This window comes from Rhipicephalus microplus, chromosome 3 (genome assembly GCF_043290135.1).
Source record: "Rhipicephalus microplus isolate Deutch F79 chromosome 3, USDA_Rmic, whole genome shotgun sequence".
In the NCBI taxonomy this organism is placed as follows: domain Eukaryota; kingdom Metazoa; phylum Arthropoda; class Arachnida; order Ixodida; family Ixodidae; genus Rhipicephalus; species Rhipicephalus microplus.
In genome coordinates this window covers 113,531,061-113,554,359 of record NC_134702.1, presented here as the reverse complement: position 1 = coordinate 113,554,359, position 23,299 = coordinate 113,531,061, and the positions used below count along the sequence as shown (strand labels likewise).

The 23,299-nt window shown below is 45.0% G+C and overlaps 1 protein-coding gene across 1 annotated transcript in view; it reads left to right on the top strand.

Moving 5' to 3' along the window:
• LOC142803294 (endothelin-converting enzyme homolog) overlaps positions 1-23,299 on the top strand; it is a 63,698-nt gene that overhangs the window by 20,051 nt on the left and 20,348 nt on the right. Inside the window, exons 4-6 of the mRNA XM_075888423.1 lie at positions 2,557-2,716; positions 12,363-12,458; positions 21,675-21,959. Coding sequence (XP_075744538.1) covers positions 2,557-2,716; positions 12,363-12,458; positions 21,675-21,959 — 541 coding nt within the window. The remainder of the gene's footprint in view (positions 1-2,556; positions 2,717-12,362; positions 12,459-21,674; positions 21,960-23,299) is intronic.

Here is a 23,299-nt window from a genome sequence, read left to right as displayed (position 1 = left end):
AAACATAGCTATTGATTCAGGCTACAGCGCACACCGAAATTGGCTCTGCGCGCCGATGGCATCTATTGCTATGAAACCCGCAGCAAGTCCACACCGATAGAAAATAAAATCGCTGCATATCCAGGAAGAGTATGATGACGAGTGGGTGAAGCACTGAGGATCATCGGGTAACCATGTATCCCTTACACTACCCGCTCTACTTCATATACTCAGCGTGAATATTTGCGACATTACTGAAGTTGTTACCAAACCACAAATGATCGTACACTTTGCGACAGTATCTGAAGCTGTGGCCGAATAAATTATGCTTTAAGTGGGCGTCAGCGCCATTCACGTCGGGTACCGTGCGCTCATACGTTTGGCCTCAGATGATCGAGCTCTCACCTCCGAGTCCACTTGCCTTCGCTGTCACTTTCCCCTGCTTCAAACGTTCTCACCGCCTCTCGTTCCACTTGCATTCATTGCCGATGCGCTACAGATTTCAGCGCTCTCACTGCGTCCAGTTCTGCTTGCTTTGTTGTCGTTATGCTGCGAATTTGCAATCTCTCAACTGCAGCTGTGGTTGCAGATGCCTTCGCACCACTTCGGCTTTGCGAGCCTTCAATGCTTGATTTCAATCGTCGTGTTTGTTAGTGGTAAGTTACACAGATTGCATCGTCGAAGTGGTAGAGGGTCAGCAATCACGCGCCGAAAGCACTTCTAGCGGTCGCCATGGAAACCTGATCCCAGCAGTGCCCTTGATGGGCGTCACTGTATTCAGGGGGCTACGCCGGGGGTGTGCCGCAAACTCGGCGTCAAAGTGTTTCGGATCTAAAAGAGTCAACTGCGCCTCTAACGAGGAAGTGTTGATTGATATATGGGGTTTAACAACCCAAAACTACCATATGATTATGAGAGACGCCGTAGTGGAGGGCTCCGGAAATTTCGACCACCTGGGGTTCTTTAACATGCACCCAAATCTGAGCAAACGGGCCTACAACATTTCTGCCTCCATCGGAAATGAAGCCGCCGCAGCCGGGATTTGATCACGTGACCTGCGGGTCAGCATCTGAGTACCTTAGCCACTGGACCACCGCGGCGGGGCTCTAATGAGGAAGTAAACGGATGAGGAGCTTTCCTTCAGAACTTCCGAAGCAATCCCAGCAGAGGCCCATGAATTGTCTGTCGACGATGAACTACGCGAGTTGTGGTCGGTGCTTAAGAAATATTCGTCGTCTCTGGACCACTAACTTCATGGGGACCATAGCCTCTGAGATAGCGGGTGCGTGGTGGGTTTCTCACGGAGAGAACGAGTTCGCCGAGGTGGGCGTCTCCCCCTCGTATCTCCACACCACGGCGCTTCTTCGTAGGATTCAAAAGGCTGCCGCGCTGTTTGTGAAGCTTGCATAAGGCGAGAAAGAAAATGGGTTTAAGCTTTTATGTAGCTTTGCGCTCATTTTCAATTGTCGGTCCAAGGTGTACAAGAGCTAAAGTCAATGCTTAGCGTATACATTCTCAAATATTAACTTTTTTTTTTCGCTGTAGACATGGGCCCCCTTATTGAAGCATTTATAATTGCGATGCCTTCGCAAGAGATATGGATCTGCTGAAAACTTCCTGCACTTTGAATTTTTTAAGCTGTATAGTAGGAATGACACTGGCGGAGAAAAAAAAACAGCTCTATCCACAAGCGAAGTCAGAAACCAGACACTAAAGATATAAAATCAAAAACCGCCTAAATGAAGTAATCGGTAAAAAGTGAAGTAAATCAGTAAAAAAATTCGGGCACGCTCTCCTGCTTGAAACGTAAATAATTGGTCTTCAGTAATTAGGAAAATGAGCAGAGCACAATAATAATTGCAATTCATGCAATAATCAACATCTCATTGGTTCAAGTGTGACGTACAACGTCGGTATAGAGTACGACGCAGTTTATTTAAAGATCTGAAGAAGTGCCAGCCCGCAGGGTGAAACCAAGGGCCGCTCCCACCTAGGCGTATTTCTTTAAAGATATCTTTGGCAGCTTGTTTAATGTAGGAAACCAAAGTAAATCTAACCTAAATACCACGATTGAATGCTGGTGTAAAATGCCGATGCGGCAATTGCACAGGCCTTAACGCGACGAAGCACGTCACATAAACGGAGGGCCGAGGGGGGTGCGACACCTCCAACGGCGGCACACCATCAGAACACATCTACAACAAAAAGAAGGTTTATGAGGAGTGAATGAAATATAAATATAGCAGTCACTCTGTATTTGCTCCTTCCATTGTGCTTGCACTTTTTTTTTCTACAGTCTCAAACGCTATTCAAGATCATTTCAATGCTACGCCCGAGGAATTGTGAAGAAAAAGACACTTTTTAAGCTGTGTGTCTCATGTAAACCTGGGTCTGGTATATCACCACCAAATAGTGAAAAAGATGCTTATTATTTTGTTCGCACTTTACCAATTCGCTTTCTCAAGAGGTAGATTTTGTTGTTAGTTTTCACTGCGAAAGTCGACAGGGGCAGTGCCATCTTTATCGCCACAGGGAACGACGAATGCAAGACAAATGTTCTTTTTCTATTAATCGTAGATGAAGTACAGCAGCGAACAAGAAAGCTGGCTAAAGCGGAGGAGCCAGCAACCTACATGGATGAACACAGACTACTACGTCAGGCTGTTCCTTATGTATGGAATACCCTTTGAAGAAGTCTACCCATATGCTGAAAAAATACTCGCCTACGAGGAACAATGTGAGTATAGCTAGTTTTGTTGTTTATCATTTTAAATGCACAGATTCAAAACAGATGATCCCGTGGCTGTGAGGGAGACTGCACAGTAGTATTCTTTGCTATATGGCTTTAACGTTAGCTGCATTTTCCCCGAAAATTCGTATTCATGAATAATTGTTCTCAAGTTGATGCTGTGAATTCACGATCAATAATGATAATATTACTTTTACGAGTTTTCCACAGACTTTTGATGTCATAGATTAACCTTGGCTTTTGTACAAGAAATGTGCCTTCCCGAAAAAAAATAATATCCTGTAAATTTGACGTTTTCCGATTCTTTGACGAGCACTGAAAACTCATAATACACGAGACTTCACTATTTTACCTCAATTGTAATGCGACCGCCGCCACCGGGATTGAACCCACGGACTTGGGTACCGAGCACCATAATCATTGTTCCTCCTAAGCGGACGCATTCCGCCGAGAATTCGGTAGAAACTCCCAGAACGTCATCCCGCTTAATAGCTGTGGCCTCTCCGTTTGTTCCCCTACATGTCTGTGCGTTAGTACGCCAGTGAACTAGTCTATCTACCCGCCTACCCTGCCTGCCGACGCTCCAGCTTCAAAAACTTTCCTCTCGTTTTCCTTCTTGAAGGATCCCAGTGTTCTCTCACGCCTCGAGGGTTGTGACGTTCACCCGTGGCTGCTCCTTTACGAACGCGTCAGCACAATTTGTAGGTGGGTATCCACTCTCTCGGTGGCTAACATCACAATATACTTCGACGTAATTGCTCGTACTTCGCATGACATTAATGAGCATTACATTACAAGCTGGGACAACATTGAGGAAAAGATTTGTGAACTTTTCGCAAACCTTTTTCTTCGCGGCTTTGTCGTCGACAAGCTGCAAAAAATGAATTATGTACTCGTGCTCAAGCTTCCACTGAGTCCTACACCAGTAAAGATCAGAATGTCCAAACCCACTGCCACAAAGCCGTCGAGAACATGTCCCACCCAGAAAAGGCTAGGCACATCCTCAAGCGTATTCCCGATTACGCGTTAAACAGGCTGGTATTTATGAACGCTTCGTCCATTTTATCAATTCCGCTATGCCATTTGACTCAAACCCGTCAAGGGCTCACAAAGGTGGATGAGACAGCCTTCAATCGCCTCTACCCAAAACTTTATTGTTCCCGGCAATCCTCAACACTTCAACCTTGCTTGCAGGGGGAAGTGCCCAAACTGCGACGAAATTTCTGTGAGACTTCTCACATGGTGTGGTTGTGTCAAACAACTCTCAACCTCGCCCCTCCATCAAATTTTTTCGGAAGAACTGGGAGGCAGCCCTGCTTGGCTGCTCTGACCAGACGGCCCTTGGTTCAGCGAGGCAAGTGGGCTCCTGTAAAAGATTGCCCACCTAGTGTTTGCGCGGGCCGACCCATTAGGGGCCACTCCCCACACTTTCTGTACATAACTTGAAAAATGAACGTTTTCCATCATCATCATCAACGTCTGTTGATGCCATAATTCAAGAATGCCGCCGCCTTTAACATGCTAAAACCAAGCGCATCTCACAGCATTTGTAGCACCTTCCGCATACGGCGGCCATCTTATTGTGACTCGACACGTATCGCCAACCACACACTTGCAATTATTTAGCACCACTCCTCAGGCGTGATCTTGAAGCGGCCGCCCCAGCTACAATAGGATACATACTCTGACCTTCTCGTAGATTCTGCTTGCAGGTTATTCAAGTGGTAGTACGACAAAAAATCTCCAGCATAGGTATTTGCTTTATTTCGACGCTTCCCCGCGCCAACTTCTATCCACAATTCACAGCTACTAGTCTACCTCTGTCATGCTCTCCATCAGCCTTCCCCAATCCGGCATTTCAACTGAGCGTTCGCCTCTTCGTGGCCGCACCTGAGAACGGTGCTGTCAAAGCCAATCTTGAGAGTAGATTCTACTATGTGGTTCGTTCATAATTGACCACAAAGTACTTTTATTTATGCCTTGCCGCACTCCCAAATCTAAAAAAGAAGAAAGCGATGCTCACAGACTATTGCTGTGTGCCGCAATGAATGGCATTTCGGGGGAAAGACGGCAACATGTCGTTCTATGACTTCCCGAAGGATACAGAAGTCGCGCTATGGAAAATGGCGTAGATAATAAACTTACGCTTTGTAAAGAAGGTAACGGATAATATATGGTAGCTTATTTTATTCGATTGGATTGTGATGAATTCATTCTGCCCGGTGAGTACTTATTATTTATAGCGTGTACAATCCTGTCGATAGGTGGGTTTGCCAAAGAGGAGAGAATACAGTTTCGTTTATATAGCTAAGCGCTTTACGGAATTCATTGCCTTGTGTGTGTGAGCCTATTTTTCGCGTATGATTCTTCTAAAGTCCAGTCGTAGTGCTGCCTAATTTAAAGTTAGGTCGATGTCATATTTCCCTTTAAGTTTTTATTTTAGCAAGTCTGTACACACAAGCACAAGCGCATGCGCGAGTATGCATAAAGAATGAATTTACCTCACAGGAAAAAAAATCACTGTGCCCCTGTCACAGACGCGTGCTTCTTCCACGTGAACTGTAGCAGTGAAACCTGAAAATATTGATCATCACCAAACGTTCGGTGCTTAGGCCTGTGTTTAGCTTAAAATACCTACAGATTCTGCTATGTTCTCATGAAACGGGGTGCGCTGAATGTTTAGACTTGTCAGCTCACACTAAGAGAAAGATAAACTGAGAAAAACTATCATTCCAGCTTGTGCAGCATTTACTCGTGGGCGTATCACTTGTTCTGTTTCCGACACCGTGCAGCAGAATTTATGATAAGACAGGCTTGTTTCTGAGTGATGTATTATCCCCATTCCGCTGCATCCCCAATTGCTAGTTTCCATAAACGTTACGAAACACATAAACTATTTTACTTTGATTGGTTATGAATTTGTGTTATTTATTATTACGCTTACTGTTATAAACAATATTACCCTCACCGGGGTTTTACAGCTGACATTTTTGTGGGCTCTGAGGGGTCTAACACACTTGTGCATCTCCGTGCGTAGCGTGCGAGCATGTATCTCCTTTCACTATCAAGTACTGGGAACACAAAGAAGGTAGTGTTCGGAAGCACAAGGCCTTATTTATTGAAAACTTTATCATAACCATCAGTGAAAGAAAAGATAACGGTGTTCCTGTTACAATAAAAACTACAATCGTGCCCTATATCAGGATACAGAGACCCAAATAAAACTATGTTTTTTAAGAAGGCGAACGCCATCCACAGTCAGCTTTTGGCGGGACGATGCAACTCAATAGGGTACAAGCAATCGGAAACATGAGTCGCAGCGCAGAGTTACTCTAAAAACTGTTTAAGCCTTGCATGTAGAAGTGCAGCAATGCAGCGCACAAGTGCTTCAACCTTTCGGAGAGGCCCGCTACACATGAGCAGTTGCCTTCTTCAACTTTGGCTTCGGTGAACTGGTTCTCGACTTAAAACAAAGTCTGACGCGCTTCGCTGAAGAAGCTCAATGTTTGCTAGCACAGCGCAATAACTTTTGCTGTTATGCCAGTGCGATTAATTATGCTGTTGAAAACAAGCCAGTTAGCAGCCAGCACCCTTTCGCCTTCCGAAATCAAAAATTAAAAATCTTGAGCACAGCGCCAATGCACAGGGCCACATTCACATTATTTCAAAAATATATAACTGCACTACATACGAGACACTAGAAACGAAGGGGACAGAACGATCACAGGGCGAGAGCTGATCGACGTGTACAGGTCTACGATCACCCTGTTTACTTCAATTCTGGTGTCTTGTTTTTAGCGCACTTATATTTTATTGCAATAGCATGTATATGGACACTCGCAGCTGAATTTTGCGCTGGCGTCAGCATCGACGTCGATGTCATGTACCGTATATGTATACGTATCTGTATATATAAAAACGTAAGAAAGATAAAATTAAGAAAAAAAGACTCCGATGCGCGGTATCGAACGTTAGACCTCTGCGTGGTGAATGCGAGGCGTCAACCACTGAGCTACCGATGGGTAGCTCCTTGAACTTCCAAACGGTAAGGTATTTGTATCTATCACTTACTGCTGTTGCAAGCGTCTCGGGGAGGGAGGGGGGGGCTATTATCTGTATCTATCACTTACTGCTGTTGCAAGCGTCTCGGCGAGAAAGGGGGGCCTATTATTTGTATCTATCACTTACTGCTGTTGCAAGCGTCTCGGGGAGGGAGGGGGGGGGACTATCGTGTTTTTAGTATTATCAGCACGATGGCGCAGTGAGCGCGTGGCGGCTCTCATTTCTCACGCGTACATTCGCCCGCGTAGAGAATCATTAGAGGTACGCTTGATCGCGCGCCCTTATTTTGTAGTGGAGAGGATCGTACGTCTTGGCTATCCTTGGGGGCTTCGCCGAACGATTCTGTTGTATTTACTGGGTGCCTAAATGTTCCTGTCATCGTTGCACAGCCTCCGTTTGCAAAAAGGGCGCGCTTTTCAGGCACCGAGAAGTCGGCACTGAGACGCTGATTCACGTTCATCTGTACCTGTGAGTGCGTTTCGTGCGTCATTTAGACTTGAGAAACGCCGGGTACGTTTAGATTTGCTTGCGATTTTGCACGTGCCCTTCCAGTTTGTTGCTATCGCGTTCATCGTTTCGCCTTTACGGCGAAGTTGTGGCTTTCTTTTTAGATGCAAAGTACCTCATTGACCAGCCTGTATAACGCTGTCCTTCCGTTTCTCCGTGCCAACACACCACACCGCGTACCACCCCTCCCCCCCCCCAGCAGTCGTAACGATGCCAAGTCGGTCAAGTCGCAGCTGCGAGTTGACGACACTCTCTCCCTCACCCAGAGGAGCTGACGGCTACTCTCAACACACCGGGGTGGTCTTGCTCCTCCGCCCGCTCGCAACACACTTTTCTATCACGTCACCCTCTCGACTACTGGCAATGCTCCAGCGCACATCAAGTGGAAACACTTTTTGGTTCGTTTCTCTACAATGAAATTTAGACGAAACCCACTTGTGGTTCACTTAAGTAAAGGTGGCACCGAGTGTCGATTGATACCGTTCTTCCAGCAACCGCAATAACGCCTATTTCAGTCATGTCAGCGGCGTGCGCCCCGCTGCTGCTTCTCATCTCATCATGGTTAGCTTCAGGAAGGTGGCATACGAGTTTTGTAATAATCGCTCACCAACTTGCACCCTAACATACGATTTTGGCGTTGACCTTGTTTCACGTAGCCATGTTTGTTATTTCGAGTAGAGCTGCCAGCAAACGGAGTGTTTTTTGAAAGGGCGAATCTTCTCGTTCCCTTAGAAAACACATAACGACAGACCAGTATGCTTATCCTGGCAACGTATCGAGTACATTTATTGTCATTGCAGGAGTCACTGGGGTACAACCATACTAAATTTCTTACATCCCTTCACTGCTCACCCTGTTTACCGCAATGAGACCAGCCCAGACCAGTACGCCCACCAGAAACCTTGAGTGATTCCCGATATTGCATTTCTCCGCAATACCAACTTCACCACCCCAGGCCCACTAGCCACTTTCCTCCCGCCTTCTCACGACGTCCAGCTTCCGGAAACTAAGTGTTGCAGTTCAACGAAGCTGAATGTCGGGCCAGTTGGTACAAGATAATGTGGACGTATATGAGCGCAGAAGGTAGAAGAAAGGAAGCACTTGACAGGATAGCTCGACACCGCCATGGCCGTCGCAAGGCATCTCTGTGGCATTGCTTCGTAACTCAGAAGACAATGCAGTGAATGCTATATTGGTGGCTCCTTCTTTTAATCCTGTGTTCAGCATCCGCCGAATACTTGCCCTGTTTATGCTACTAGCCCGAATATTGCTCCGAGTTTAACACCGCAGCAGATTGGCGAACTACACCGGGCTCGATCTGCATTCGTATGTATCGACGTTTTTTTATACCAGCGATCGTCTATTGGGGAAAGCAATCAATGTGGTCCACGGCATCAACACTGCTGATGGGCTAACATTTATGGGCATTCATACTGCGTGTCAGTGACGTAGCGACTTTTTTTTCCGTCAGCGTCCTTCACGTCAAGTGCTTCCTTCCTTCTACTTTATGCGCTCAAATATTTCCAAATACGTGTTGCATCCACTTTAGGGGGCACTGGATCACCTTTACCAACTAAAACTCTCTCATACCTACTCATTTCAACAACAGAATCTGTTTAAATCAGCTCCACTCATGTAAGCACCGCTAAAAACCACACAGCTGGTCTCTTCGCTGTCCTCTAAGTGTGTCCGCATTACTTAATCCTAGGCACTGACTTTCTGTCCGTGAATTCTGCACGTATTGACTACTCCGCGAGCAAGCACCGTGTTCTTTTGTCCAACACCGACCTTTTCGCACCACGGCCTAGTCTCCTCTGCACTGCCGGATATGAGCGCCTTCCGACCAAAACACTGACCTATGCTGAGTTTGCATCGAAACCACCAGGTCCCGAGGATGGCTATTTACTGAAACCTGTCACGAATGTTTTCATTATCCACGGTGTTACGTTGCCACACATCCTTCCGTTTTTCCCAGGGAACTAAAGTTCTCTCCCAATACGGAGTTTTAGCTCGAGATCACCAGCGCCATCTCAAGGCATCTCTGTGGTATTGCAACTCAAAAGACAATGCAGAGGATACTTTTACGGTGGCTGCTTATTTTATTCCTTATGCTCAGCACCATGCAGGCGAATACTTGCCCTGACAGCACTATCAGTTCAATTATTGCTCCCAGTTTAACACCGCAGCAGATTGGCGATCTCCACCGGGTTCTGCGGTCGTATGTATACATGGACGATTTTTATATCAGGGGTTGCATGTGAAAAAACCATTAACGTGGCCACGGCATCAACACCGCTGATGGACCGCACATTAAAAGCACCCGTATCGCGTGTCAGCGACACAGCGTCAATTTATTTAAAGTTTGGTCAACAGAATAGTCCCCAAGCACTTAATTCTGCCGTCTTGTAGTTGTTCAGTATCAGATGTGTTAGCTCCTAAAAAAATGGCTCACGGCGTTTCTGCGTTGGCTATGCACACCTTAAAAGAATCACAAAAAAGATGTTTACCCTCTGACATAAATAAACTAATGTCGTTGGTTGCCTTTAAGGTGTCAGCTATTTCTCTTCGAAAGACTTACGTTCCGGCTACTGGCACATCGAAATTTGTTATATAGACCGTAAATGTACGGGATTTGTAGCTTTAGTTTGGCTATATCAATACATTGTAACGCCAATCAGAATTTGTAATACTGCAGCCACTTTTGAACACATGATAGACCCCGCGCAGTGGCTCTAAGTGGTTTGTTGTCTATTGTACACGAACGGTTCCATCATTTTCTTTTTTCTCAAACTCACATAGAACTTCTGTTGCCATGCTATACACCTTCCGTCGCGTTGGCTAGCAGTTGACTGATCAGAATGTCATGGCGGACGCCATCAAATAACTATTCTAGACTATTAGGTAGAAACTATTTATGTGAAACCACATCCAGAAAAAGATCAATGCAGTCAAGAACTTTCTTATGCCATATTCTGCAGAGAACAATCTTGGAAACGTTGCAGCGCGTACACAGTGGATGGGAAAATGGAAGGTGAGAATGTTCTGAAACCGACCTTAGCAACCTTTTATACTATTACACAATATTTCAAGGAACGTTGGCTCCTTTCTCATAATATCTTCTTACTTCCAACAGTTCATGTAAAATTTTGCGAAAATAGCGAGGCCTCTTACGGAGCTCCTCAAGGAAGACGTCTTTTTTTTCATGAGGTTCAGGAGACGACTCGTGTTTTTGATTCCCATCACACTCCTCACAACTCCACTGATTTTGGCTCATTGTGACCCTGCTGTCCCTACTAAGATCTGCATGGATGCAAATGGTCATGACATCGGCGAAGTGCTAGCTTTACGACAACATTGCCCTGATTTCGTTACCGCATACACCACCCGTAGTTTATCCGCCCCCGAACGTAGTAATTACATGGCAGAGCGCGATTTCATTGCTATCGTTTTGACGGTTACAAAATTCACACCTTACTAATATAGATGCCCAGTTTCTTAAATCACAAAGCACCACCCGCTATACTTTCTGCACTCTCCTAAAGATACCATCAGGGTGCCTTGGTCGCTGGAATTTTTAGCCTGAGAGAATTCTCCGACTCAGCCACATTCACCAAGATATTGATTTTGCCCACTGTGCACTCCATCTTCTCTTTGCCAGAATTGATTCACATCGCCGTAAAAAAGGAATGGTTGTCATGTGCGTTGCGACGTTGCAGCTGGATACTGACCATAGTACAATATTGCAGTTTGTGTATTTCACACCATGCTCCATATCACATGTCTTACGTAATTCGCGTGAGATAACACGACCACGAAACGAAGCTTCATGGATGTTGCAAACATAGTGGCAAGTTCAGTACTGTTGGATTCAGTGGCTCTATTAGAGCTATCGATTGAGTAGGAAACTGCCAATCTTACCTGTGCTGCTAAAGTATGCTTGTATCAATAAATATGCGTAGGGCAGTCAGAAAGTCAGTCCCTAATATTAGTAACGGCAATCATCTTATCGCGTAATTCAAAATTATGCCTTTGCTGAACGTTAATATTAAAAACCACATATGAAAAAACCTGATATCTGCAGTAGCCTATTCACTTAGTTCTTGGGCAATTTTTCTCCTGAGATAAACTTTGCCCGCAGTGAAAATGGCGGGTTTGGTATTCATGCAACAAATATTCAAAAGCAACCACTCCTCCTTTGCTAATAACAAGCATAAACGTTCCTATTTCAATTTCGAAATCATAAAATATAACACCAATTTGAAGCCGTGCAGTTCCGGCTTTTAAACAGCTTCCATCCCAATACAGCTCAATATGTGACCTTGATTATGTATCAGGCCTCACGCAGAAACACGAGGTTGTCGAATTTCTTGCCCTTCAGTCCTGTCTTCCTTCTCCACCATTTACCAAACACTCCAGCACCAGAGATTACGCTTGAATAAATTCGCGTGGTAAGTTTCATATATTCTGGAGTGCTACCGAATCAACTATCAATAGCACTATTTACACTTTGATTGTTTGCGCTGACAGTTGGGTAGTAACTTATCCACTGGTAATGTTGATAGCACTTTCAATAATTGTGCATCACTAATCGTCTTATTTTTCGTGTTGATGGAAGCGTACACATTTCATCATATCCGCACTCTCCAAAACTTGGCGAACAAAGTCTGGCTTCATGGCAAGCATATTCGCTGTATACCTTAAACAAGTGTTTCTTATGTTATGCATAACGTGTATACATGTTGGACGCGTTGATCGAAATGTGACGTCAATCCAAACACTGCGGAATGCGACGTGAAACTTGTGTAGAGCTCGAAGCAATGAAGTGAATTTTCTTTTACTGGGTTCATGGTGTATTGGTTTGAAGTACGGCTAGTTACTAGAAAGCCGTGCGTTCAAAGGTGGTCGTGGTAGTCGCATTTGTATGAAGGCAATATTCTTCAAGCGGCCTAAATTTTCTGAGCCCTTCACTAAGGTGTGCTTCTCAATCATGTCATTATTCGGCATGTAAAATACCCTGATGTTCTTACGGGGATGCTCACTAATTATCTTTTTCATCTTTTTGTAGTACGACAGATAGAGAAAGAAACAGCCAACGTGACCCAGAACGAGTTCGTTCGCATTTATGGTCTCGGCCGACGCACGGATCCACACGTCACTGCAAGTAGGTGAAATATTTGAGTACTTTCGCTGTACTTACGCAGCAGTTTCGTTTCTTCGGCCCAACCATTCTGAGAGTAGGCAAGAAAAAGTTGTCACTATGGTTTTCTTTCTTGCACATAGATTATTTTATGTGGTGTTTATATTATATGCATATATTACAACACGTGAGTCTCACCAATTTAGCACACAGACTATTGTCATGTGTCACGATTTTTTAGGTGTCATTTTAGTACTCGAAAAATACCTTAGCATAAAACCAGAAAAAATTACAAAGTATCCAACGAGTGACTGATTATGAATGGGCGAAGCCTCCCTTCGTTCGTTCGTACGTGCGTCCATCCGTGCGCCCGTCCATGAAACCGTCCATTCGCACATCAGAATCCAACCGAAGAGAACGAGTGATAGTTGGCTTCCACACCCGGCTCTCATTCTGGTTCATGGTTCGCTAAGCTGCACAATGCTGCAGGCTTACTCGTATGGTGACGATCCAGAAGAATAAGAGATAACGGATACTCCACCGGAGCCCCTCGCGGCAGCCAATTGCAGAGCAGCTGCCCCACCAACGCAATCTAGCGTATCTTCGCCGAACAGTCATATTGTACGCATGTCTATAGCGCAGCGTGCAAGACTCGCTTTTTAGATTTCGTGCTGACCGGTTGTGTCCCCGTGATCTCCGAGGACAACGCAGCTCTGGCCGACTGGGCTCGCCCTACGCCATCTCCCGACGCCGACAAGTGCTCTCGACAAGTGGTGCCCCATCCTCGGACTTCTCCGACCGTGTCCATCTTTCTTATCGCCTCCTTACTTCGGTCGTTTTCTGTCGTTCGCTGTCCCTGCGCTTAGCTCTCTCCTTCCTCTCTAACTCGTTACCTTGTAATTCTGTCCTTTTAATACTTCCTTTACCCCCACTCCTCGTGAGCTACTGTTTAGGTGTCCTCCCCCTGATAGAAGGTTATGGGGCTCACGTTTCTCTTTTTTCTATTTAAAATAACTCACAGCGTCCTCTTAGGAACGAGACGAGAAATGGAATGCAATGCGTACAGCGCTGATGGGTACAAATGATGGTCGATGACCATCCCCGCTCGAACACTTGCCAGGTGTCGTCACAAGGAGCTTGGCCCCTAAAATTTAACTGGAAACACTTAGATAGGTGAATAAGTAAGAGAGCTTAAGGTTATTCTTCTCTTTAAGACAGCATCAAGTGCCACATAAAATTAAGTTTTAATGCCTACGAAAAAGTTGAGGAGAAACGCTTTCATGTCTATGCTGGAACACGTTCGTCAGGTTCAGAAAAAATCACTTCACTGCGCCAGGCGTCCGTCGGCCTCCTGATTCGTGCGTTTGCTTTACATAATGAAATATATACAGAAGTGGTCGCGCAATATAACGAGCCCTATAAAGCAACCAGACTGCATAACCTTCACTTCCAAGCAGTCTACAGCGAATACTCGAGCAACTTTGCCAGTTTTACGATGGAAGGATTATACGTATCATGCAAACATTGCCTTGAAAAAAGGCCTAAAGGCGTGACTCTTGCATTTGGGTGTCTTGTAGCGGTGCTTTGCCGTAGCATTGATGTATGTCCCTTAGCATTAGCACCCTAGGATATATAATCCGCGTCACACATTGCACGCGCACTAACCCACCACTAGTTAGTTAACTGCACTACACAACGCCAGCAGAGCAACTGCTGGCGTATGCGGGCCGTCGCGAGTCTCGAGACTACTTGCGCGGGCACAGAGAAGTGTGAGGCGGCTCTTTTGAAACAAAACTTTACTGTATCGAATAAAACATTGCTTCTTTTGAATAAAACAGACATGAAATGAAAAGTGCACAGGCAGACGCACGCTAATAGCGCAAACTAACTAGCAGTACTCCTGCTTCTCCTAATACATCAATAATGAATAACATGTACAACACGATGTAATAAGTGAAGCACGTAATTGTTGTGGAATATATCTACAAGGGCACCATATTCAAGTACTCTAAAAATGTAATGCGTATATCCGGTTTAGCAAGCCAGGCCCCTCCAATACGTCTTTTCTCCGTGGTAGGTTGTCTTAAGGACATTCCAAAAAGTCTTGTTGCGGGGTTGGTTGCCTCGACGTGATGCATTCTTCGTTGAAGACTTATGAAGCTACTTGGCGATCTTCTTCCCGCAGCTGCCCTCTTCCCCGTAACATCAGTCATTTAAACTTTGAAGTTGTTTACCGTAACACTCTTCGACTGCTTCCAAGTGACATCCTGGCCCGAAACACAATGAGGCTCCTGCGAATTTTCGCGCGGGTTGCTCGCGTTTGATCGTTAAAAGCGTAGCAATTTAGGCTCCCTAGAATCCACTCAAACGAAGCTGTCATGAGGCTCAAAAGCCTTGCCAGGTTGTTAGCCATATCAACAGCCACTCCACAAACTCTGAAGCACTGGATCCTCTAGGCCAAGCAACAACTGCTCTTCTCAATAGCACGACACTGACTTGACCACTTTAGCCACATGGTGCCACGCGGACAATACGGAGGCTTTGTTCTCGAACTCTAAGGCACAAGGGCGTTAAACAGTGTTTGGTTCACTCATTGAAGACTAATGGGTCTACCAAAACCTTTAGACCCTTGAAGACTAATGGCACTGGATCTCACAATTAGTTACCTCGTATTGCCTCAAAATACTAACATTTATTCCTCATATTTACGCCTCATCGGACCACTGTTAGCCCTCTTAGTGGCATCTGTTAGCCCTCACAGTGACAATGGTAGGTCGAATCACATGCTCCATTCGAAATAACGTTTTATTACAAGTACAAATATAGCGTTCATCCTCAGAAAAGATTTGCTAAAGGTACTCTCCTCAAGGCTTCATAATTTATCGCTTTTTTTCTCTCCGCAGCTAGCAACCGATGGTGCGCGAAAGAGTCAGTGAGTGATTAACTTAATTGTGTTCCTGCAGGTTACCCGGTTGTGTTTCGACCTAGTTGTTGGCCGAGAGACTGTCTCTCTCAGCAAATTTTTGGTCTGCTAGATTGCCCAGAGTTATCAAGTTCTGAGCTGAGCAGCGTATTCTGCCAACTCACCCCAAACTACTCATTAGGGGCCGGAAGCTTAACTTTCCGTTATTGCTGAACACTCCCAGAGTATTTGCTCTAGTGTGGCTCTACTACTGCCATACTTGCACGAGTCAGTCATGTACTATCGGGGTAAATGTGTTTCATAATTGCGGTATTATTTAAATGCCTATTTGTAAGATTTGCCACTGAACATGCTGGGTCTTGCTTAGTTTGGGGTGAGATGGGAAGTATTCCCTTTGCTGAAATTTAGAGTAATATACGACATTGCGGAGCTTGATCAGTCTATATCCCCCTGCTACTCTTCCACAGGAAAGTACCTACTGCCATGGTGTGTACAGCAGATGCAGATCGGAACGTTAGACCTTGAGACTGGTCATGAGCCAACTCGTTAGAACTTGTCTGCGTGTTGTCGATGGCTGTGTGGGCGGGAAACCTGAAGATGTATGCAATTTGGTCACTGCACTGGGTTTTGTATTTAGCAAGGTTTTTCAATGCCTAATATTTCCTTAATTTAGAACTGCGGTTGAGTCACTGATAATATCTCGCGCGTCAGTGTGAGCTATGGCCAGCGTGAATACGACCTCATCCACCGTTTCTACGAGATAGGTGTTGATTGAAGCGCTGATCGAAGACCGCCTCCTCATACCATCCTAAAAATTGGAGCATAGCTCTGGCTCTACTAATTCTTCTGCCTTTGCTGCTCTCACGATACATGTTGCTTGGCCTTAGTGGTATGAAGAGCTTACCGCGGATTTCACGTGGTTTGTTATAATTATACCAAGTTGAGAGTGATAACAAATGCCGAGAATTCCGAGAATTTCGCTACTTTAGTATTGCTGTGACGCTTCAATTATTTCGTCAAGCATGTCCTGAAGGCTTACTTCAATGAGTTCCATGCTTTCCACGAAGGACTAGCGCTGGTTTATAAACTCTTCTAATAGGTTTCTTCAGTTGTTTTCCTTCTGCCGCGGACCATCGGTGGTGGGTAACGACATAGGTAAAATGACTAGTCAGAAAGGAGAGGATAAGCTAAAGAATACTCGATTCCTTCATTGCCTGATGTTAGTGAATATATTATTGAGTCACATCGTCTACGCAATCTTGGCTTCCAATTTGCGCTTTCTCCCACTACTTGTACTTTTGCTTTCAATAAGAAGTTCTAAAAGCCGTATTCTATCTACGGTTGGTATAATACACCCGTCAGTTGTCGTCGGGGTAATGTCTCGATATAAGCATGTTGAACCTCATTTTTTTTTGGTGTGTGCCTTTGAGTGTAAAGTTGTTAACAAAGAGTTTGGACTTTTTTGTCGAACAAGAAAGTACTCTTCCACGTAATTATTGTTCCCACACGTCAACCGCTTCCTTTAGTTGTTCTTCCTTAGAGCCGTCGCTGCCGTAACCTATCTCGAGGGTGATATTGGCATAGATGCTGTGATGAAGCCCGGCTGTCATGGAAACTTTGTAAGCTTCTACTGAAGCAACTGTGTGTGTGGTGTGTGTGTATGTTATGTGCAATGTGTATCTCCTCTCTTATTATCTTTTTCCCTCATTCTTCTCTCCCCCATGTAGAGTAGCAAACTGGCCTTAGCCTAACCTCCCTACCTTTCTGATATTTCTTTTCTTTGTCACCCTCTCTCTCTCTCTACCAAAAAAACTTTTTTAATTCAATCATAAATCAAACCGTACACACCGACATGCAAGGCACAGTGTAGGCGAATAGGCCAATAATGCATGGCAAGGTGCGGTTACCCGTTCCAGTCAATGAGGCACACAAAGCGCAGCGATGTACAGTACGGTCCACTTTTAAAGGGAACACTGCAATTAGCACCGTTGATATTACCAGCCCTCTAACAGCAAGTGCAAGAGCAAACAGTGTTCATGCATGGCAATAGTCTGTCAAAGGAAGTCAGAACTCTCAATCAGCGTTAGCTTTACGCAAATCTAAGCTGCTGTATTTTCGCATAAAGTGAAGTCCAAACTTACCATGCACGCGAGTGCTTCTTTTCACAGTGCACCTGCCTGTACATGCGTTAAAACACTGAAGAAGAAAGAAGAAGCGACAGCTTCACACTTTTCATAACAGTTCATAAAACATCATGAGAAATATTGATGCTTCGAGACCTATTTGTAAGACCTAATTTACAGTAATACTGCATGTGTAGTATTTTCTTCAGACACAAAAACAAGAAATGTGTAGAGATACCTAGACTTTTTGAACAACAACCGTGCAACTCTAACTCAGTAAATTCAAATGAGACAGATATTTATACACAATTCTTAACAAAAACCTGTGTGATTTCATGAACACCTTGGAGGAAAAACCAAGAAGATCGAAGTTGAGTAACATAGGAGTTATCACGGAGCTCTGCGGTGTTCCCGCGCTTCATGGGGGTATCGTAGGTTATGTAAGATAGGCCACTTTGAATAAATCTTGTCGTGTCGTGGAAAAGTTGCAAATGCACCTATGCGTTTCCGTTCCCAGATTTACGCGCGCAATCGAATCGCGGCTGCGTCGGCTGCATTTCTGATGGAGGCGGAGGTGTTGTAGGCCCGTGTACTCCGATTTCGGTGCACGTTAAAAATCCCCAGGTGGTCGAAATTTCCGGAGCCCTCCACTACGGCGTCTCTCATAATCATACGCTGGTTTTTGGATGTTGATTCCCACATATCAATCCCAGATACACGTCACAAACTCGTTGGAGTATTGTACTACGTGCAACGTTATCCAACGCTTCCTGTAGATCTAAACCTACTATAGGTTTGGCTGGGTGTGTGGCATCTCTCTGCTGACCCGCAGGTCACGGGTTGGAATCCCGGCTGCGGCAGCTGCATTTCCGATGGAGGCGGAAATGTTCTAGGCCCGTGTGCTCAGATTTGGGTGCACGTTAAAGAACCCCGGGTGGTCGAAACTTCCGGAGCCCTCCACTACGGCGTGTCTCATAATCATATGGTGGTTTCGGGACGTTAAACTCACATATCTATCTATCTATCTATCTATCTATCTATCTATCTATCTATCTATCTATCTATCTATCTATCTATCTATCTATCTATCTATCTATCTATCTATCCATCTATCTATCTATCTATCTATCTGTCTGTCTATCTATCTATCTATCTATCTATCTATCTATCTATCTATCTATCTATCTATCTATCTATCTATCTATCTATCTATCTATCTATCTATCTATCTATCTATCGTGTGTGGCATGTCTGACTTGGCGCTTCTATTGGAGCATGCATAGTGTGCTAGCATGAAGGTGCCTTGGAAAACCTAACGTGGTGCATTGGAGAGCGTGATTGTCATTAACGTATTCTGTTAGTCGGGTTAAACAGGCCTGTTTTATAAGTTTGCGCACGCATGAAGTTAGAGATGAATCTTAAGTTGTTGATGTTAACTGGCTTCCCCTGTTTGGGGGATAAGAATCATCTCGGCAGCTTTTCGTTGTGAAGACAAACGTACTGTAAAGCAACGGGGATGAAAGAGATCATTAGGATAAGTTATAGATTCCTCGTATCGATTACTTATAGTCTCCTTTGGAAGGAATTCAAAGCCCATTGCGTATTTTGTATTAAACTGGTGTGAAGCGCCCAAGGTAAATGTAACTGGTAGCGAAGGGTCAGTTGAAGCCCATACGTAGCAGAAAATGGCAGCTGATCAAGCTCATTGGGCTTAGTGCCATCTCGTTGAGGAAAAACATTTCCGGTAGAACAAAAAACCAAAGCGGGTGTGATGCAATGTTGATAAACAAGGGACGTCAGTTGGTTGTCACAAGCGCAAAATTCGATCTCAAAGTACTTGTCGTAGGCACTGGTTAGCCAAGAGTTCGAGCTGAGGCGACAGCCGGCGAGTTCTACACGAGTGCGCTTTAAGTCAACTTCAGCTAATCCAATATCTACTCATAACTAGATAGTGATGGTTAAGTGTACTACCGTTAATTTTGCTTCAGTTTCCCAGTGACACCACCTCTTGGAATTTTTATTGAGCGTTCATGGCATTTTCGCAGATTTATAAAAGCAATCAACGGTGTACTTGTACCATCCGCCTTGCCCATTGCGTGTTGACGTGGTATGTGACCATTCGGTGGTCCAGGGACCCCGGAGAGGTCAAACACATTTGCTAATAACCTTTTTCTGTCTGTCTGCATGTATGTCTCACATACGCACAATTCTAGCGTGTACAGCACTTGTGTACTTCAGTTCTATGACACTTCGACTTATTCAATGGTCGCAATATCTTCTCAAATTTATCACACTGCACGCAATAGTAAGAAGCACAAAAGTCTGAAGGCCCTATATGCACTTTGTTTTGCATTATGCTCCTATAAGTTAAACGTTCGATGTAAGCGAATGCAGGTATGTGACTTGTAGCGTGATAGATATCTTGACAATCAGCTCACAAATAACGCGATAAGAGCAGACACTGGGAGTCAAGTAAAGAAACTCGGCAGCACGAATACTGATTCATGAAAGCCCAGCGAGCACTCCATTGCACACCGATGCCCTTGTTGCTTATCTAGAAGGCATTAGTCGCTAGGCATACATTTGCGGCTGCTGTATCCTCGTACAGCCCATAGTTTTCGCAGTTACCGACGCAAGCATTCGGCGTTAAATGTAATCCTCCACGTTCCACTGCCCATCAGATACTGCAGTGAAGACGTTGACCAGCAAAAAGAAAAAAAAAAGCACCTCACAAGTTCACGCACAGCACGGAGCATAAGCCTGTGCGGAACACTTAAACAGGCGAGGGGGTGTGTTATCGCAGACGCATTTTACTAGCGTGCCTTTCTTTCTAGTGCAATGGCTGCACCGAATAATAATTACTCAAGTAAAGCACGCTAAAAACATTTTTCGTGGTAATAATACACTGTCATAAATTATTTCCCCATAACACTTATATAATATTGGTGGGGGAGAAGAAATGTTAGTTGTAAACACGACAATATCGTTGGGCATCTCGATAGTGATGGTAAAAAATAAGAAAGAAGCACTGAGCACGTTATGCAGCAAATACAAATGCCAGATTTCTAATGCGGTGGCATTCTCACCGAAAATTGCATCTGTTATAGTGGTTTATGAAAACACAAACAGGATTCGCGCAGTTTTTCAAATGAAAGTGTATAGATCAAATCAAGACTTTTGTGTACACGAAGACGAACACGGGAATTCACACCACCTAAACCCACTCATATGTAGACGCGTTCTCGGTCATAAGTGGGAGGAATTAGTGTTAACGTTCGTTAACCCTTAGAGCGGGAAAGTCGCTGTCGACGGGGGTTATCTCGACATCAGGAGGTGGTGCACGTAGTGGTTCCCGCGTCCGTTGCCCGGCTTAGCGGGTAACTGCCAGAGGCATCGCCGCCTGGTCTCACGCCTGGTGCCACGATGGGAATAGCTGTTCAATGGCCGGCGCGAACAGATACTGGATAGCCCCCTGGACAGAGTTTCACTTCGCGTCAGGAACACCAGCCAGCTGCGCAGGACGTCGCTCCAAACCAAACCAGGAGGCAGATGGGGCAACACCCAGGCCATGAAAAACCACAGGGTCGTTGACGAGCAATCGGGGCGAGGCCCAAACCCCGAACACCAACGCTTTTCTGCCGTTAGCTGCGTGACCCCGTCGCCCGAAAACTTGCCTTGAGACCACCGCACGAACGCGCACGTAGTCACGCTTCTTCAGTTCATTACCGCCATCATGGTGATTCCACCGTACGTTAGATCGCTTCTGCACACCAATAACGAACAGAGAATTGACCCCGCACACAGATAACAAATACAAATACGGCTGACACAGAGTTCCCAGGTCAATGTTTTACCACAGTAGTTCACAAAAAGTACATTAATTTTCTGTAGCGCAGGAGCCGCATTTTCTTCATCGTGGCACCCTCAACCTTGATAGCTAAAATTGGGATTTGGTAATACGTTAGTTCACATTCACCATGCATTTTTCGTGTACGATGTTTTTCTTTGTGCGATGAAATTCGCTACATTGTAGTAATGGGCAGTCAATACTGTTGTTGGTGGCAACTTCATCATATTAAGCAAAATGATTGTTTAGTATGTGAAGTTATAACAGATATACAGCATTATAGTTCCACCGATAAAGTATCGATGTGACTATATCATCGTTTACCCTTTTGATCCATGTCTTACCAGAGGAATGGACCAGTCTCTTTACCAAGTACACCGACGGTATATATACGGGTCCCCAACCTATTTATAACTTCCTACGCAGTACTAGTATCATCAAGAAGCTCTTCGATGACAAATATGTTGGCAAAACCGGTCTGCAATACCTGGTCGCCTGGAGCATCTATAGGCAGCTGGCCGAATTCACCGACCCATACATGTTTCTCGGCGCAAGGAAGGTTGATGAAGCTTGCCTCGTGCACGTCAAGAATGTCATGAACTTTGCTATTCTCAGCAACTTCTTCGAGTTTGGTAAGTACATGCACTGCCCATCTTTCAAGAAATCATCTTCATCATTCCGGAAATACGTTCAGGTGTCCAGCAAACACCATAAATGCAGCGAGGTGGAGTCTTTCTCATTAACTAAAGTAGTTGTGATCACTTGAGATCGCGAGAGCTTGCAGCAAATTGCACACGTGCGATTTGGAATCTCTATGGACTGTCAGACTGCCAAGCTCACGTCAGGAAAACCCCAATAGAGAGAATGAGCAGACTACAAACTGGTACTTCTGGAAGCCGTTCTCGTGATGGTCTTTTTTGGTCGAATAATTGTGGCAGCGTGAAAAATAAAATTGGAAGACCACACGTACAGTGCATGGGAATCGATGACCTGTGAAGCACGAATGAGAAGTGTTGATATGTCACTTTAAAATTAGCACAACGTTTCGAGGTGGAGGTAAATGATGCCGTACATGTCTTTCGTGTCATCATTATTATGTTTAGATGTGTCGTTTACCTTCGTCATCTATTTACTTCACAGGATACCGAATTTTCTATATTCGAAGCTAGCAAAACGGTCGCGAGCATGCTATGAGCGTGGTATGTTGTCGTGTTCTTATATTACATGCGTGTCAGGATTATCATGTTTGCACCAGTCATATATTTCACCATCCATTGACGTCACGTAACACAAAACTTTAAATATGTGGAGTTATGAAAACAGCCTCGAGTGCATCATGAAGAGCCCATTATACTCAAATTTAGCGTTGACATGCGCGCGCGCACGCTGCGCACAGCGACGTCACGTTAGCAAAACGCCAGCACTTATAGTCTGACGTCAGGTGCGACTAGCGTTCGCAGGCACGGCCCGACGGCAACCGCCGCAAAATGCGACATGCTGCACTTCGTGTTGATGCGTTACCCAGACAACACTGCGTCTCCTTCTCTTCGGGACGGAGAACGTTGGACGCGCTCATACGCGTATGCGTCAAAACAACGCATGCGGTGCGCGCCTGTGAGTATATTACTGGACCAGCGCCTGGCGTGGCAACGCCGGCGTGACACGACGAAAAGAACGCCGGTGAGCACGCGCACCGCGTCGTGTCGACATGAATTGACATCTTGACTGTGGCATGTAGTCATGTTCTCACGTGACACGCATTTCATCATAATATGTTTGCACCAGTCACGTACCTTAGTTATCCATTGGAATCGTTACCGTGTTTAGTACATGTGAAACTAGCAAAATGGCGTGAGCGCATCGTGAGCATAGCATGGAGTCATGCTGTTACGTGACACGCATCTCATGTTTATCATGTTTTCACCAGTATCATACCTTCGTCATCCATTCACGTCCCGTAATACCAAATTTG